Consider the following 19,077-nt stretch of genomic DNA (forward strand, 5'->3'; position numbering starts at 1 on the left):
ATCTGGTTCCCCCTGCTTGTTTGAGCAGCATCCAGTGGGATGTAGCAGCCTATAAAGACCAGGTCACATATGTGCTGATTCCTCTGGGTGTGCGTACAATGGGATTTATTTCTCGTTTGTATAAATTTGTTTGTATATAAAGAGAAATAGCTAACAACAATATCCAGGGACAGACCCTTTCAGTCTGTGAAGTACAATGGTTGTTATTCTTAGGAGAATAAGTGCGGCTACTGTGAGCAAGCTCTAGTTTTTGTGCACTCCAGACAGATGTAGCAGAAGAATGGGGATCCCTTGACACATCAGAAAATCTGGGGAAAATGTTTGGTTGTGATGAACTGCTGCTGCAGATAGCTGTTTGAATTGTGCCTTTGTTTTCAGTCTGATGCTCCTGTTTCAGGTAGGAGCTGTAGCCGCGACTGCTCTGCAGCAGCAGCTGACAGAAGAGTGGTGGAAAATACAGCACCGTGCGAATGGTTGGTTGAAACAGACGGCCAGTTCAGCTGTCTGAATGGTATCTTGTAGGACCAGAAGATTTCTCAATACACGACAATGAAAATTCAGCTTGGAATCATCATTAAAGATGCCAGCAGCATCTTCAAGTGACGTGGGCGTTAAAAAAAATAATCTTGTTAATCATTCTTGCAGAAAATTGTGAAGTGTCATCTAATGCCCTGATTTTTCTGCAGTCCTCCCGTAACTGGGGCTAGTGTCTGGTAGCACTGCAGGAAGTAAGGGTCATCTCAGTTTAGAGTTCTTGTCTATGTAAGAGCTTCTGGGCAGGGTGAGGAGTTGTTATAGTCTGCTTTGTATAAGTATAACTCTTTGAGAGTGGACAGAGACAAGTACAGTCACCCAGCAACCCATGAGCCAATGGGAAACCTTATTGGTAAGCTGAGGTTATATGAAGACATGGGGGAAAGTGTACTTCTGGTTTTGCCTCTTGATAAATTCTAGGTGGGGGGAGCACATGTATTGAAGCAATCCTTGATGTGAAGCAACAATGAAGAAATACTGCTCTGCAAATGATAGCCAGAAGAAGAGCAAATTGCTGGAGCAGAATCATTTCTCAGATGGTTCAGAGCTAGGTTTGTAATTTTGGGTTCTCATTCATATTCCTTGGAGAACTCTGTAGATTGAAACGTGCAGAAGGTTCAATGCTTCTGTACCTTAAAATACATCTCTTGGTAATTTTTGTCTCAGATCAGATTAATTTTTGAGGTTGGAAGCTTTCCAAGGTGACACTTTGCATTTTACTTCTAATTCAGGTGACTAGTCCTTGCAACTGCCACAAATTTCATTTTCAGTATGAATTAAACACAACTTTTCTCTCCTTCTATTTAGTGTCAAAGTCCACGTCTCAAGAGCACTGACAAGTTTAAATAGAGAAATTGGATTTCCACCACATCAGTTCAGCAGAAATGTTGTGTTTTTATCATTGTTTAACCAGCTCTGTCATCTTATAGGAGTTTTCTGTGGACTGTGTTATCTAAGGAAAAATCAGAGTTTGTTTGGAAAACCCTGACTTATGTTTAAAGCGTGATTTTGCTTCCTAACACAGAGATACTCTGCGGTGATAATTTCATTGTTTAAAGTCCCATGGATTATTGCATGAAGATGAAAAGGAACTTATGTGTTAGACTGAAAAATTGCTTTCCTGATGTGGTAATAGCCAGATATGTGGCCCAGCCAGGCTTATGAACAGATCACATAGAATGAAAATCTTGTTATCCAATGTCTTCCTTGATTAGGTAGAATTGAACTTTGTGGGGGAGACTTTAAAAAGAAAAAAGAAGTGCTGTTTCACTTCAGTGCATTTAATGCAATCTGGCTCTGAACATTCTTAATGGAGCAGAAGTGTAGGATCAGTGACATGCTTACAGGTTTTGTCCTGGTAAACTCCCCATGGAAACTGTAATAATGGATCTGTTGATTTTACTCAAGAAAACTTTGGGTACAAGTATGTTTTCTTATTTTTCTTTTGGTTCTAGCTGTACATGTCTAGCTTAAAGCTGCCTCTTGTTAAGTATAGTTTTGTTCAAAAGCTTTTTTTTTTCTGACTTGCCTTCAAAGCTTTCTGAGATATGCACATCAAAGGAACTGTAAAAGTACAAGAAAGTTATTGATTGTTTGATTTGATTTTTGTATTGTGGATTTCTTCCTTAAAGGCCCAGTGAAGTCCGTAGACTTAAGATTTTTTTGGTGGTTTTTTGTTGGTTTTTTCCCTTGATGTAGACTGTAGCAGAGGTTTACCCCAAACGTTCCCTGAGTAGAACTTCTGATTTCTTTTGCAAAGGACTGGACAAAGGCTTTTTTGGAAGGTCAGCTTCTGTTTGCCGTTAAAAGCAAGATTACAAGTGTAGGACTTGGTTTATATATTTTCATCTTCTGAGAGAGTACAGCTTCTTGTGACTTCAGAATCAGAGAAGGAATCATTTTAGAAGACTTAAAGTTGGAAAAGTCATGCTCTTTGCAGGCCGTGACTGTTAGAATACCTTTGCAGGTACTCTCATTATTCTGGTCCAAATTCAGACATGCTCTAAGCTGTTTAAGTTTGTTGATAGCCAAGAAAATACTTGTGGTGGGTTGACCCTGGCTGGATGCCAGATGCCCACCAAAGCTGCTATCACTCCCCCTCCTCAACTGGACGGGGGAGAGAAAATATAATGGAAGGCTCTTGGGTTGAGATAAGGACAAAAAGAGATTACTCGCCAATTACCATCACAGGCAAAACAGGCTTGACTTGGGGAAATTAATTTATTAGCAATTCAATCAGAGTAGCATAATGAGAAATAAAACCAAATCTTAAAAAAAAAAACCCTTCCCTCCACTCCTCCCTTCTTCCCAGGCTCAACTTCACTCCCAAATTCTCTACCTCCTCCACTTGACCGGCTCAGGGGTATGGGGAATGGGGGTTGTGGTCAGTTCATCACATGTTGTCTCTGCCGCTCCTTCCTCAGCATGGGGGAGGACTCCTCACACTCTTCCCCTGCTCCAGTGTGGGGTCCCTCCCATAGGAGACAGTCCTCCACAAACTTCTCCAACATGGGTCCTTCCCACAGGCTGCAGTTCTTCGTGAACTACTTCAGCGTGGGTCTGTTCCCCAGGGTGCAGTCCTTCAGGCACAAATTGCCCCAGCGTGGGTCCCCCACAGGGTCACAAGTCCTGCCAGCAAACCTGCTCCAGCGTGGGCTCCTCTCTCCACAGGTCCTGCCAGGACCCTGCTCCAGCGCGGGCTTCCCACGGTGTCACAGCCTTCTTTGGGCATCTACCTGCTCCAGCATGGGGTCCTCCATGGGCTGCAGGGGGACAGTCTGCCTCACCATGGTCTTCACCAGGGGGTGCAGGGGAATTTCTGCTCTGGTGCCTGGAGCACCTTCTGCCCCTCCTTCTTCACTGACCTTGGTGTCTGCAGAGTTGTGGCTGTCACATATTCTCCCCCCTTTCTCCAGCTGCAGTTGTGCAGGTTTTTTGTGTGGGGGGTGGTTTGTGGTTTGTTTTTTTTTTTTTTTCCCCCTTCTTAAATATGTTATCATGGAGGTGCTACTACCATCGCTGACTGGGTCGGTCTTGGCCAGTGGTGGGTCTGTCTTGGAGCCGGCTGGCATTAGCTCCATCGGACATAGGGGAAGCTTTGAGCAGAAGCCAGCACTGTAGCCCCCCCCCAACTTCCAAAACCTTGTCATGCAAGGTCAATATCCTTTAATAATAATTTTATCTAGGAGGGAATGCATATTCATATGAATTGAGGGTTCAGCCCATCATGCTTTCTCATATGCGTACCATCTGAGCGTAGGCTTCTAAGCTGTTACTCTTGAATTAGAAATTTATGTATAAGTAATTTTAAATTTTTCTGGCTTGTGCTTAAAGAAATGAAAGTGCTTTTTGCTTAAGCACTGTATTGTGGTGTAGAGATAGGGAGTGAAATAACAGGATCTGGAATAATCTTTTGGGTGACAGTAACGTAAGGAAGAATATTTGCTGTTCAAAAGGGCATCCTTTTGTCTTTCAGTCTCTTCAGGCAGAGATCGGAGATGGCTGCTTGGTTTCTGCATGAAAATAAGAATTTCCAGTACAGAATTTATTTAGCTTGCACTGGTACCATGTGTGTGGCATGTTCTATTGTGCAGTTATGGAAACTGCATTCTGACTACATTTTTTTTGGGTCACTGTTTATATATTTTGTCATTAATACAGGAACTGTTTCTGTTTAAGCAATATGTATATTTATATATTTTGAATGCAGAGAACAGCATGACTTACCTTTTGCCCATTTTCATTCTTTGAATTTTTTCTTAGGAAGCAAAACAAATACACAATAGCCTGGTATGTGAAGGGAAGTATACTAGCAAAGTGGAAGGAAAGATATTCAGAAACATGCCTTCCTTTAGTAGAAAGCCATTCTTCCCAGTATTGTGCTACTCAGCCTTCCTCTGAACAAAGCCACTTCCATAGTATCTGCAGTTCCTGCATGTAAATCGTAACTTCTCAGAATGTTCTTTAAAAGGCTTTTTAAACATTATCTGTTATATCATGACATTTAATGTCCTCTGCAGTCACGTGGGAAGCCTGTGATAGACTGAGGAATGTGTCAACCAGACCACTCGATTCACAGTCTTTCTTCTGTCCCCTATTGCATTGAATTGGCTTTCTTCATTTTGCCAGCACACCATTCCTGATTACGAACATTGTCATCTCAGCAGTCTCCAACTGTGTAATTACAATTCAACGTACTCAGTACCTATATTTCTTTAAGGTCACTAAAACGAGGTGTTTAAAAGGCGCTGGCTTGCTTGAAGTGTTTGGATCTTAACATTTTTCCCATAGTCTGTCAAGTCTTGGCATTTCATGCCAAGTCAGCCTCAGCTGCTGAATATGCAGCATTCCCACATCCTCCTGCAGTCCTCCAGCTGAAGTCCGTGCTTTGCCAAAGTATTATTTCCTTCATCATCCAGAAAGGGTAATTCCTCAGCTCCTGCTTTCTCGTTCTGGTCTAGTCTGTATACAATTGAGGCCCTAGGATGTAGTAAGTCTACATTCTGTTTCTTTTTTTCTCTCCTTGTTATGGATCCTAACGTGTGTAAATCCAGTACAAGCTATTTAAATGTTAGGCCTACATGGCCACCTACATGAATGAAGAAATTAGACATGATGCATAGATTGCTGTCAGTTCTGCAAGTGTTAAAAACCTTTCTTTTCCTGCATTTAGTCAGTTAAATTTGCGTTAATTGAATTCCTGTCTTATTCTAGTCCTTCCATCAGCTGGGTCAAGAACTTTGCTTTCTCTGTGATGGAGTTAGCTTATATTGAATTTGAGAAGTAAATTCTAAATGATCCTTATAATAGATTGCAGAGACTGTGAGGACAAGCAGTCAAAGTCTTGATTAGCTGTTCTGCCAGAGAAGAATAGCAATGAGTCAAAACTATGGATGCCTTCCCAGGCAAGAATTTAGTGTTATTCCAAGGAGCTCTTTTTAAAGCCATTTTCCCTGGTAGTAATAAGTAAAGCAACTTTTAAGCAGACAGAATACCTCTCTTAAAATGAAATATGATGCTCCAGGGTGGTGGTAAAAGAAAATAGTATTTCTGGTTCAAGTCACATGTAACAGATCACGGCTGTTAAAGCCCTTTGTCGGTAGAATGAATCGGTATTGACTGCCTGGTTTCTCTTGCGGGTCATTAGCTTGTCAGTTAATTGGAAAGCTTGTGAGGGCCTTCTCCCTGATGGTGTTTTGTGGTAGAAGAAAACAACCCAGGAATAAACTTAGTTAAAAGCTGTTTGTACTTGGTAACTATGGCTGCTTCGTACATGGTTTTGATTGCTGCCTGTGAATTGTCTAATGAGCTGATCTCTAAAAGGGATAAGGGATTCCTATGTTAGCACTTTGAAGGCTAACAAGGATTCAAAATGGGATACTACTGTGAAATTCATACCATAAATAATACAAATACGCCTGTAAGAGTCTGCACGAATGCTGTAACTGTAACAAAAGGATTCTTTAGATTTAAGCCTGTGGTTAATGTGGCTATCACTAGCTTGAGTCAAAATGATGATTTACTAATGTTACTCTTTATTGATATGCCTCAGATTAATATTAAAGTCTCTTAAAACTATAATTCTGCTGTCATTGAAAAGGCAGTCTACAATTCCTTATTTATTTTCCAGTGACCTGATAGATGCGCATAACAAAGAAATCTGGCTGTGAAGAGGGTGTGTTTTCCCACACAGCACCTGGACCTGAAAGTCTGCGTGGGCTTGTGCCTCCTTGTTAGCAGTATGGACTCTACAACTGGGCCTTAGTTTGTAATGCTGTGTTGGATGTATGATTTAAAAAGAAATTAAAAATTGATCGCTAATCCTGTTAGCTGTCTGAGTTCTGCAGAGGAGTGAAATGTTGTATGAACCTGGGGGGGCTTTCTGTGGGAAAAAAAAAAGTAAGCAGGTAAGAGGAGAGGCACATGGAAGAGATTTGTTAAATAGAAGTGCCATCTTTATACTGTTGTTCTTCTGGCTATAACTGCACTTTACATTTCATTATGGCCTGGGTCTTTAGAGTTGAATTTTATAAGACAGTTTCAGAACAATTGGGCCAGTCACCCATTATTCATTCAATTACACACTGCAGCCTTGCTTGCTCCCTGTTGACATCTGTATACAAAGCCCAGCTCTTTTTTACATAACCTGACCAGCTCAGAAGCTGCTTGTGGGAGATGCTGAAAGTCATTGGGAGCTCCAGAGCCTGAGAAAAGAAATGACGAAATAGTTCATTCCCTCTGGCATGCCCAGAGGCAGGCAGGAAGCTGATAATGGCATCATTGCACGTGTAATATTTTGTGTTTTGCCCATATATTACTGTAAAAAAAGGAGAAATTGGAGACTGCTATGTGGGAAATGTTGTTAAACCACTTTTATGTAGCTAGCCAGCTGTATTTCTGTTTGTTGCCTTACACAGTCATTGATTTACACTGTCGTGAGCTATTTCTGAGGGGTCTGCCTTGTCTGGGGCTGGAGGGACCCCCATGTGCTGTGGTGGTAATAAGGTGACTGGCCTTGCTGGGCTGTAGATTGAAAAGGTGTGCGTTCCATGAAGCAGAGCATTAGGGAAAGCAACGCAAATAGCTGTCTCATTAACGCTATTAAATGATGCGCTGGACAGCTGAATTCTGCCTCTGAGGCCATCTCACTCCCGTGTGCAGCTGGGCGAGATGGTCCAGTCAGCCTTTCTGTAGGTGGTCAGTAATTGACTGCAAGTCCGTCTTCACGTGCTTTGGGGTTCAGACTTACATAAATGATGGATCCTGAAGCAGGACTTTGTAAGTGCTGTGCTTGGAATGTACGGAGGAGCAAGTTCTCAAAAGAAAACTGAAATGCGTAGAGGCAGGCAGCAGGGACTGTGTGCCTGTCAAAATGGGCACTCAGTCTTAATGTGCTTTCTGAGTAAGTGACTTGTGTTTCTTCCACCTGTAAAATGAATACAATTCTGCCTAATCTTGTGAGAGTGTCTTTGAAATAAATCCAGTGATGTTCCTGAAATGTTTGGATACTCCAGTGCTGAACACTAAAGAAAAGCTCAGAAGTAAATTGATAGTTCTTTATTCAGGAAGAACAGTAGTGCTAGGTTGTGAAAGAAGTACAATTTTTACGACGCAGCTAAAAGGAAGAATTGAGATGCTGCTGATGGGGAGTGCTGACTGTCATGTACACTGAATTACTTTATCACTGAATTGTGATAAAGTAATTGAACATTGTATAAAAATGTACGCCTGCAGAGCAGCAGAGAGGGAAGTGTTAATGTTGCAAAACTCATCTCTCTGCTAACTCCTAATGTTTGATTTGACTTGGATTTTTGAACTTTATCTTAAAAATGTAAGTTGTGAATTTATTTACAAGCACCAAAGGCACAGGTTTACATTAGGTTTGGTAATGTCAAAGTAGTAAACCTACCTGTTTTCACATGTGGAAGAAAACCTTGAATTTGTTCATATAAGCATGGATGATGCCTCAATTTCAGTCCACTGTTGAATCAATTTGGTACAAATATTTTGTAGGTTTTTGAAACTCAACAAACTAAGTAGTGATATTTCATACAAAATTCTGTGAGAGCAAGTGACTGCAGTTAAACTTTTCATAGCAGACTTGGAAACTGGATTATAAGAGGATAGGTAACTGCAAACTCTTTGTGTCAGGAATACCATTGTGTTAGGTGTTTGGATGGTAGCCAACCAAAGCACCAGTCCTGGATACTGCTGGGAACTTCTACGATAATACAGTTACACAAATAATCATAACTGTGTTGCAGATGGTAAGTAAAATATATATAAACTCATTAATTAAGAACTGTAAAGCTAGTGTACCAACCATTTTGCAAGCAAGCAGGATTAAGTGGGTAGAAATTGGGTGGACAAGTGTTGGTTAGTAACTAGCAACACTGAAACCAAACATACAGATTTTATCATGGTGTTGGCTCTTTTGTGTTAGTATGAGTCATCTTAAAGCCTATGTGCTTCCATATGAAAATGTGTCTTGTGTAGCAGACCGTAATGAGCAGAGAAGGTGAACTTTATTTATTTTATTTTAATCCCTTCTAGCCTTCAGGAAAAAGAACAATTGTTCAGCATGTCCATTAAAGAAACTACTGCCAAAGTAAGTACACATCAGTTTTCAGTTATTTAGAACATTTAGAGAAGCAGATAGTAGCTTGCATCTTGATAAATTGTGTTTTAGAAAGTTGGTTTTGTGTTGTTTCTTCTAAACAGATTTTGCATGTAAATATTTTTTAAACACAGACTCTGGAAAAAAAAAACAACCAACTTTTATATTTGGACAGGCCACAGAGATTATGCTTAAGGAAGCAGATGGAGTCATCTATTGTTTCTTGGCTTATGTTTACTAGTGATCAGTCTTCTCGCTGGTCTCCATTTAGGAACAGACTCCTCAGCTTCATGAAATGAAAGTGAACTCTGGTCACAGCTGAATGTTTTCACTCATAATACAGTCTCCTACTTTCCTAGCCTGATTAGTTTTGTTGGTGTGAAGGAAGAGCATAAATAAAGTACCTCCTTTCCCCACGCTTTCACTAATAATAAACTAGCAATCTACTTCTCATCCCTCTTTAAAAATACAAAGAGAAGTGACGTGGCATATTTAGCATACCTTTTGTTTCTAACCAGAGTTGTTAGTACTTCTCTTTTAATTTTCTTCTCATCGCCTCCTTCCAAGAAAGAGAATACTGAAGTTTTTATTTCAGAATGACTCAGTGAGCAACAGAACATCTTTGCTCCAGGAGCGCTCTAGAAAAAAAGGTCCATTTATTGTAGCTAATTCATATACATCTATATGTAACAGGCACTGGAAAATATTTCTGGGTTTTGATCCGTGCTGAATTTATACTCTGAAATAAGTTTATTTTTCATGTTTTTTTCTCTAATAGCACTCACCAAAGTTAGAATGGATTATAAAGGATAAAATTTTCACTTGCTAATCATCTTGACCAACACTTTTAACATGCACCATTTTGGTCTTTAAAAAGACCATTTAAAGATTACATCTCAATAACCCTCCCTGCTTCTCTTCTGCTTTATTTTGAGCTCATTCTCCTCTATTCCTTGCTTATGCACAGATCTTGGGAAAAATTACTATAGACGATTATATCATGATGCTCTCCCCTGTATCTTTTAAATTACTATGAATAAAGTACGCAATTGACCCACAGCTCATCTACTGAAATTTTCGATACATTCAGTACCTCAGTGTGATGTGCTATTTCAAGCTATCTGCAAGCTAAAACATGTTACAGATTTTGCCTTCTCCCCTGAAAATGTGCACCTCTTGAAGTTTTATTTTACAACCGAAGTATCTAGAGACTTTCAATAAGAGCTGAAGCATTGGGTCACAATTGAGAAGTCTGCGAGGCAGAATTCCATAGCCTGTTTCTTTAAATATTCAATAGATAAAATACTATTTTAATTTCATTCTATTTCTATGTGATGGCTTTTATTTATTAGAGAAGATAAATAGGAAACATGTAATGAGACTGCTCCAAATCATTTATTATTATATCTATTCAGATTGTCTCATCCTATTATTTTCGTCTCAAACTGAGTAGAGCTGTTCTTTAAAACCTTTTCATTGTATGGGGAAAACACTACTTTGTCAAAGGTCTTTTCTTTCCCCCTTGTGCCACTAATATTTATATGGCCTTTTCTGCCTCATCTGTGTTTTCAGCTGAGGCTGCAAAAGCTAAGATTCGCCTGCTAATGAAGGGAACAATCTCCCTTATCCACCACCTTCCTTCAGACATTGATATCTGCTCTTGCTAATGGCAAGATTGTGCTGTATGGGAGATCCGGGTGGACTGTCCTTTTCTTCAGGCAGTGTAAATAGAATTTCTCTATCTCTCTGTTGTAGAGAAATGTGGAGGTTACTCAAAACTTCTTTTTCCATGAGATGGTTGGAGGAAGAGTAAATTTCAGTGCTTTAGTCAGTGTCCTTGTCCCTCTTTCTGCCACTTTAGATTAACATCATATGCTGGAAGGATGGAAGAGGATGACAATGGGCAAATTTGCTTTTGATATTTTGATTCTTTTCATCTTGATTCCACATATCTTTGCTAACCAGCATCCTACTGTTTTCAGATAAACTGTTTTTTTGAGCAGTGTTTATGTGTCTGAACACAGATTTGTAAGGTGTATACCTAACCAAGAGTATCTTTTTTTTTTTTTTTTTTTTTGGAAGTCTGCTTTTAAGAAAAACCCACAAACCACTGAAGAGGATTTTTAAATAGATACAGTAATATTTGGCTCTCTAGAACTTCCCTGAAACTGAAAGGGAAATTTTTTTTAGTCTTGGAGCTGGTTGGTCCATGGGCTGCAGCAGAGCTGGTCACTGAGAACAGGGAAGGGGCATTGCTGGGGCCTCAGGCACAGGCACTTGCAGTCAGACTGGTTAGGGGAGGATGGTGTGTTTCCTGGGAGCAAAGGAGGACGCTGGCTTTGTGAGTGTTCATCATCTTTGTTAGATAAGAAATAGCCTTTCCTCAGTGGCTGAATAAGCTACTGTAATGAGTAATGGTAGCTGCTATTAAGATAAAATAATTAGAAAAAATGAAAAGAATCGGAGCTTGTAGAGTAGAACAGATGTAATGTAGAAGCAGTGCTATTAGTTTAGAGAATGCTATATTGTTTTGTCTCTCCTGGTTGCTCATTTAGTTTTGTCGAACTATGCCATATGATAGCTCTGAAGATTAATGTTGTTCATTTATCTACAGAGCACACGTGACATAGATCCAAGCAGAGGCTTGGTAACGTACTTATCTCATATTCCAGAAGAGTCATGTCTGTGAGCTAGAGGAACTCTTTTCAGCCTCTGGTCCCTGCATTTGGGTCCATTAATGAAGAGTGCCAGCAAGCTTCCTTCTGACAGTAGTGCTTATAAAGTGGACAGGGTTTACAAGGAACTGATTAAACCTCCCAGCTTATTTTGCATAACTGCCAAACAGCTGTCTACCGGTAATGACTTTAAGTTACTACCAGCATGGGATATATTCATGCAGTTTTCCTGGGGCTGAAAGATTCCCCATCTAATTGCAATTCACTGAGCCATTCAGTACCCCTAAAGAGAGTGTGCTGCTTAGAAAGAAGTCATTAAAAACTTTCAGATTTATTTTGGACATGTGAGACAGAAATGGCCTTTGGGTTCTTTGCGCACGTTTATTCACCTCTGACAGGTTTGGGTTTTTTAAAACATTTTAAGTGAATTAATAGGCGAGTCACTTAGAAGGGGGTACTGAAACAAAGTGAAATATCTGGGAATTGAAAAATTATAATAGGTGCAGAAGTGATGAGATATATGTGCTTTTAAATTCATAGGAAGACTCCAAAGTCTTCAGATAGTAATGGTTACTGCTTGAAGGATAGTTCTGTTGACTCAAGAAAAAATATGACCCATTTATGTTTAACAGATGCTGTCAGCTAAAGCAAGAGGTTATTATCCATTTAAAGGGATTTACAGTTAGTGTCATATCTGAATTATTATACTTTAGTTGTACAAACAGATAAGCTATTAGAGCTGTAAGGCTTTTGCTCTTAAAAGCAAAGCGATAGCTGTGCTTCTGTTAATAAGCATGGTATATACACTTGTTTTTAAGGTGGGGGGAAAAGACAAGGAGGGCAGAGAAACTTTCCTCTGGAGATTTCATTTCACATGTCATCTCTTCACAACTGGCCTGTGCCTCTCTTGTCTGTTGCTTTACCCTTGGTTCCAATGAATGCAATGTTTTCTCCAGTGTCAGCTACAATTTTAAGTAAGTGTTTGATGTCTGCCTTCAGAACGAGAGATTTGCCTTAGCTTGATGGGGGATTTTTCTGTTTGTTCATTTCACTTCCTTTACAAATAGTGCAGTATGGAGTAAGAACCAACATTTTTAAATATGTGGGAGTTGTATGAATTGCGTATGCTGTATAAGGTCCTTCTGAGGTGGTAATGTACACTTAAATGTAAAGTACAGAAACAGTTGAACTTCTTTTCTTTTTTTCTTTTCTTTTTTCTCCCCTGAAAAAGTGTTTTTAATACCAGTCCTGATTCATTGCTGAAGGAACTTCCAGTTAAAAAGATAGAAAGAGAGGAAAAGTCAGAAACCTAAACCCCAGTCAGCTGTGTCTCATGATTGTGAAATGAAGTGCAGTATTGAGCTCATATAGCCTTATTTATTGCCTGTGCAGAGAATTAATGATGGCTGTTTTACCTTTTTTCAGTTAAGATGTGCAGCATGGTATATTTTGTATAAAAATCATTGTACGTTCTGTGTTAAGATATCATAAACTCCAAACATTGGCTTATTTACGCTGCACTCCACTGTTAATGCTGAAATTGCACAGAATTTGGAAGGTGGCCTTTCTTCTACGTGCAGCCTCAGTATCTAGAAGTGCAGCACGTTCTATCTCCTGCAGGTAGCTAATACTAATACCGTTCTCTATTTTTATAATAGAATATGTGGCAAAGACTGGAAATTTTGATTCATGTTGGGTATTTCAGTAAAGACATCACTTTTTATTAAGCTTCTTCACCTTGAGGTAGGATGTTATGTCATGTCTGTAAACCAAGAATGTTTGAAGCCCTGTTTAAATTGCCTTATACTTTTACATGAATGAATTGTATATCATGGTTGTCTGCCTCGATCTAGGTTTGTACAAGTCAGAAACTCTGCAGTACGTTGAGGAGGAAAGTGAGCGATATTGAGACGCAACTACCAGCTCTACTTGAAGCTAAAATGCTGTCTGTTTCAGGTAAGTTTTAAGTGACGAGAGGACTAACATTGAGTGGTGTGTCAGAGCAGTTGTTGACCTTTTCATAGCTGAGACTTCTTAGGAGAAGTAATTGATGTACACTTATCTAGATTCCTTGAAGTCGTGGCAAGTGCAGCAGAACAGGGCTGTGTCGTGTCTTGTGTAAAGTACTTCATGCTCCTCTCCATGGTTGGGAACTGCAGGCAAAGCAGATGCTATGTGCTAGGCAGTAAATGTGCAAAGAACGTGATATTTTTCTGTAGGTGAAATTGATTAATAATTATCAATAGCATTTTCTGGGCCTTACAAGTTATATGCCTAGAGCTCTCTAGCTAAGAGTGTAAGTTTACAACAAAGGTATAATAATTACAAGTGTGGCTTTAAATGACACTTTAAAATGGAATACAATAATTGGCAGCTTCTGCTGTTCAGATCATTAAACAACTAATGTTGGCAGCAAAAGAGCAATTTGGTCCTTGGAGCACTCGTGCATATTATTTACAACCAGTGAAACATTGAAAAGTGATTACAGAGCCTGATACATAACAGCTTTACATGCCACTTACTTGGGACTGCTGCACTGTTCACTAAGGAAAAAAGGCAAAGCACAGTTCTGTCTCCTGAGGTGGGTTTTCTAATTCAGCAAATTGCAGATGTGTAAGTAGGTGTCTCTTTGCTGGACACCTGCCTCAGAGAGGAAGCTGAATAGGAGGAAATGTAGTCTTGGGTACAAGGAATTTTCCAATGTTATACCAAGTAAAGAAAGGCTAGAGGGTTTTTAATGCATGTCAAGGTGATGTGTTGTAGCTACCTGTTGGTGATTTACCTTCTCAATTACATAAAAGGATTTAGTACTGGCACACATGAATTATTTTAAAATGAAAACTTGTGCAGTGTCACATGGTTGGTTTGTCAGAAGTGGATAATGTCAGGCGTGAGCAACATCGTAAAGGAAATTAAGGACCAGATCTTGTATTAGTGCTGAGCATGCTCAATATCCTTGCTTCTCGTAACACCTTTTCAAAGTGGAAATGCTCTCTATTTCTCTGTGTCCACCTGTGAGAGGTAAGCTGAGCAATCACCCTTCTCTGCCTGTGGGCTGTTTGAATGCAGGTAATTTTCTTGCTTTCAGAAATTGGGTCAAAGTTTTGCCCAACCATTTTATGACTTCCTTGAGAACAAAATAGCCCATAAACTGGATGTGCAACTGCTTTGTGCTGCCAGCAGGAAGCAGTTGGCCAGAAAAGATGTACCTCAGTCTGACACTTTGAGAGAGTAAATGACAACTTGAAGACTATTTCCAAAACATTCATAACAATATTTTATACTTGTTAGCTCTTAAAAGAGGTTGCTTGTTTCGGGAATGAATTCAGAGGACAATTTAATGCTGATATTACTATAAAACATGTGCACAGTACTGTGACTATGATTGCCTTTCTACACTCTTTAAGAAGTATCAGTGTTGTTTCTTACTACTGATAAAAAGCATTGTTTCTTTTTTTATTCTTACTCTGAAAAACTCTTACTTCAGGGAATTTTAATGCCTGTGAATGGTGCAATCCTAAGGTGTTACTAAGGCAAAACTCTGGAGGGAACTGGTTGAAAATCAAGGATGAAAGATAACTTGGTGACAGTGGATATTGTCATTTCTTTACCTCAATGTAAGAAATGGATACATACAGTTGATGTGATGGGACTCATTTATGTTAAATGCAGAGGATACAGGGGAAACATAGGAATCAAAAAATTAGCTCTCTAAAGACCTGAAAGTGTAAAGAAAAAAAAAACCCTGAAAAAAATGGAAATATTTTAGTCTTAGAGCTTGAAGTGATAAAATCAGAAAAGCCAGGATGCAGAATGAATTGCACCGTACAGAGAAACAAGTCAGGAAGAAAAGATTTGGTAAATGCAGAAAAAGAAAGTGGAAGGAGGAGCTAAATATAGCTGCTTTTTTTTTTTTTTAAACTTAACAAGGCAAAACCAGTGAGCAGTAGATAAATTAGAGAAGCCTGAAGTATTCGGTTTCTGTGTATTCTTGTTTTAGGCATAAATGAATGACACCTCTTAAATAAGGCATAGTTAAGAAGTAGATCTTAACCTTTTAAATACTGGTTAAGATTTAAGCAAGATACTGTACGTATATATCTCTTGATCTGTCAGGCAACTAACAGAATCTTAATCAACAGCCTGGATATATTAAATTGCTAGGAAGTAGGAGAATCTTCAGTTTGGTAATATGCAATTATTTAAGGACAGCCTTGGAATAGCATGAAATTCGGAGGGAATTATAATATATATATAAATATGCAGTAAGAATAAAGCTTAGCGGTCATAGTTAAAGGTTTTCCTTTAATCTGGAAGCATCAGGCAGGGATAAATATCTGTTATTTCTGATTTTTTTTTTTTTTTTTTTTTACCGTAACAGTTAGGTCATTCATTCAAGCAATTTCGTCAAACAGCAGTGCTAATGGATACTGAGAACAACTGTTTTTCTCTAAACAGATGTTGCATCATTTTTGTTTAACGGAGCATTTTCTTTCAGGAATCAGAGTTAAGTGATTTTGGAACAGTGTCAAAGCAAAAAGGTAGCTGAATGCATTTGCACACATCTGAGATCGTGTATCCCAAAAGTTAAGTTAGGTCAGCTTACAAATATGGTTATTAAGTAATGCATTAGTTTCAGGGCTTACATGTGATGACTTAATGATGTGATAACTTGGAAAGCATGATATATACTTCAGCCTTTAATGGCTACCTTGATAGCTTCAGATAACATTCATCTTCTGTGTGAACTGTACTTTCTATTCCAAACACATTGTACAGTATTGGTGCATTTGTACCAGAAAATGTAAGAATATAGCTGATCTTGTTTTGAGAGGAAAATACCGCAATGAATACAATGGTAAGCATAACGGTTTTATTAGTCCTGTCAATACAATACCTTAGATTTTAAGACTCTGTAATAAATGATACTGTAAAGACATAAGAGACAATGCTACATATGTAAATGTCTCTCCTCCCTACTATTTCTTCCTTGGAAGAAATGTAAAATTAAAATTGGAGGAGAAAGAAAGAAGGTTTGGGAATCTTTGGATTATTGAAAGTCATCGAATAAGTGCAGTAGACTAATTAAATCCCAGTGAGATTTCATGTGGAGAAAAAAAAAAAGCCTGTACTTAAATGTTAGAGAGGTATTTCTATCAACAGTTATCATTCAGATCCTTTATATCAACAACTCCCTTACCTTCTGATTGGCTTTTGCCTGTTGTGATAAATAACTTGCAGTTAATACTCCTGAGATGCTAGTGAGAATTTTTCTCCAAACATAATTAGTAGAATCTTATTACATTGTTCACAGTTTTTAAGTCAGTAGCTTTAGCTAATCATAGCTAACAGGTATCCTGATTGCATGAGATGTTACTGTTGACATACACATTTGTAAATACTTATCAACAAAATCTTATGGTTTAACATCTAGTAGATTTTTTTGTTTTTGTTAAAACAAAACACCTTAATGGCAGTGCTTGGAAACCTGTATGTGATTATTATAGCAGTTGCTTCTTAGAGTAGTTCTTAACATGCTTATAAAAATTTTGTCATCAGTTATGAGAAGAACATGGCAGCACATGATACTCTGTTCTTTCTCTTAGCATCATGTGTCTATTTAGCATGAATTTTTTTTTTGGGGGGGGGGGAATTGCAGATTAAATAATCCTAAAACAGTAAGAAAATTCAAATAAGATATGTAAGCAAATGTGAATGTAACTGTACAAATATTACTAATATTTATTTTCCAACTTTAGGCTGTTTTGCAGGAGAGCAAATCATATGTGAGAAATTGTGTGTTTCTCATTTTTTTCCTTAGTGAGAAAATAATCTGGGAATAGGGAAGATATAAACTAAAGTGAATTTTAATCATTGTTTTGCCTGTTTCCTATATTTGAATAAAAGAGGTTGTTTGATAATTTTAGTGTCTTCATATACTCTGTATGAATATATTTTTCTCTTGAGAATGCCTAATAGTGTGGGACTAGATAGCCAGAAAGTGGCTAGCAGGGAGCTAAGCAGATGTGAATGAAAAACCGAATTCATTATGTAGTTATCTGAGACGCATGTCATTAACTTTTCTTATGTATTTGCAAATACAAATTGCATCCGCAGAAGTTAGAATGATGTGACTAGTAAGCAGTTAAGAACACAAGTTGTTGGGGTTTTTTTAAAACTGTCTATACCAATAAGAGATCTTGTGTCATCATCCTGTAATTAGCACTACCTCTATTTCATTAAATACCTGCAAGTGGGAGCTGACTGGAAATACTGTTGTGGGATTTCCAGCAGTACAATGAAAAGGTGTTTTTTGTTTTTGTTTTTTGTTTTTTTTTCTTATCTCAATGTAGAAGTGTAATAGCAAGACATAAATACTAGATAGCATATTTTCACAAAACTTAATGCTGGGACTGTTGTATCTTAGCCTGCTCTTTGATGCTCATTTAGCAAGTTCTGCAGGCTCAGGAAGCAACTGTAACAAAAAAAGCCCCCAGCCTTCCAACTTTGGTGCTAAGCATTCCAATTGGGAATGAGTATGTCAGAGAGGGGACAGAGCAGTCAGACTGGGAGATGCCAGTGCAGGCTGAAGGACGTTTTCGGCCATACATCTGTGTGTTTTGGTAACATGGATGTCTGTTTTTCGTGCCTGTGCTGTATTCTGTCATTTCGTGCAGAAATATGTATTGGCATAAAGTTCTCGACATGATGTTGAGATCTTCCCCAGGCATTGTACATACACCTCGTACTTTGTCTTTCACTGGAAGGCAATGGTTCTCCTGTTTGTGTTTTTTTTTTTTTTTTTTTTTTTCTTTCCTGTTTCTGAGAACTGTTGTTTGGTATCAGTTGGAGAACTCGGCTAGTCTTAGAGGGAAAAATACCAACGCCTCTTTGTGCTTTCTCACAAAGGATTAGTTTTTTGATAAATTGGAGTTTGATAGAGACCTGTATCTTGTCAGATGACATAGCTGGTTCCTTACTTTCAGATTCCTGCTTTCAGCAGTGCTCTGGGTGGATGGCTCAGAGGCATATTGAGATTACTTCTTCATGCCTGTATCTCAATGTCTGGCTCCATCATACATGGCTGCATATTGGGGTGTCTTCCCACAATGGTCACTTTATGTTCTGTGAAATAAAATTTACTACCGTGTGTTGCTGCAAGTGATGTACTTTTTGGCAAGCCTGTTAAGTAATTTACAAAATAATGCCAGTGACCTCGCTAATCCAACTTCCAAACAGTCATGCAGGCTGCTATGCTATTTGTCTTTTTATCTCATTTCCAAATGAGACTGCTGGATGTTACTGGCTTTCAGTGAACTTCAAGGATAATTTGCTGTAGCTGAAGTTCCAGCATGATATGTGACCAGACAGCAGAAAATCATCACTTCTGCTGCAGAAGTCAGGCAGTCACGTAACAACTTACTGTTTTTCTCCCCTGTTACCTAAGCTGTTATCCTTGGAGGGGGAGAGAGGGTCGAGCAAGCTCTTTGGCGGTTCCTTTTCTGGGGTTTTGTGATCAAAGGAGAAGTGTTAGATGGGGAGAGCTGTGAAGGGAAGGCGCTTTCACCCCATGGAAAAGCTCTCCTGTGATCTGGTGGAGGGCGTGAGAAAACCCCTGTGCAGTCTGTGGAAGGGGGCAGAGGTGTCCCTCTTTCCACTGACTGTCAGGGGGCCAAGGTGACAAACTTCTGAACCTCAGTGCATGCACTTTTGGTGGCTAAGTGTAGGTGGCATGAATATTTTTCTCCCTGA

The 19,077-nt window shown here is 38.9% G+C and overlaps 1 protein-coding gene across 1 annotated transcript in view; it reads left to right on the forward strand.

Annotated features, from left to right (window-relative positions):
- Positions 1 to 19,077, forward strand: part of DISC1 (disrupted in schizophrenia 1) — a 231,484-nt gene that overhangs the window by 99,292 nt on the left and 113,115 nt on the right. The window contains 2 exon segments of the mRNA XM_009891161.1: positions 8,587 to 8,641; positions 13,179 to 13,285. Coding sequence (XP_009889463.1) covers positions 8,587 to 8,641; positions 13,179 to 13,285 — 162 coding nt within the window.

Source organism: Charadrius vociferus, unplaced genomic scaffold, assembly GCF_000708025.1.
Source record: "Charadrius vociferus isolate BGI_N301 unplaced genomic scaffold, ASM70802v2 scaffold78, whole genome shotgun sequence".
In the NCBI taxonomy this organism is placed as follows: domain Eukaryota; kingdom Metazoa; phylum Chordata; class Aves; order Charadriiformes; family Charadriidae; genus Charadrius; species Charadrius vociferus.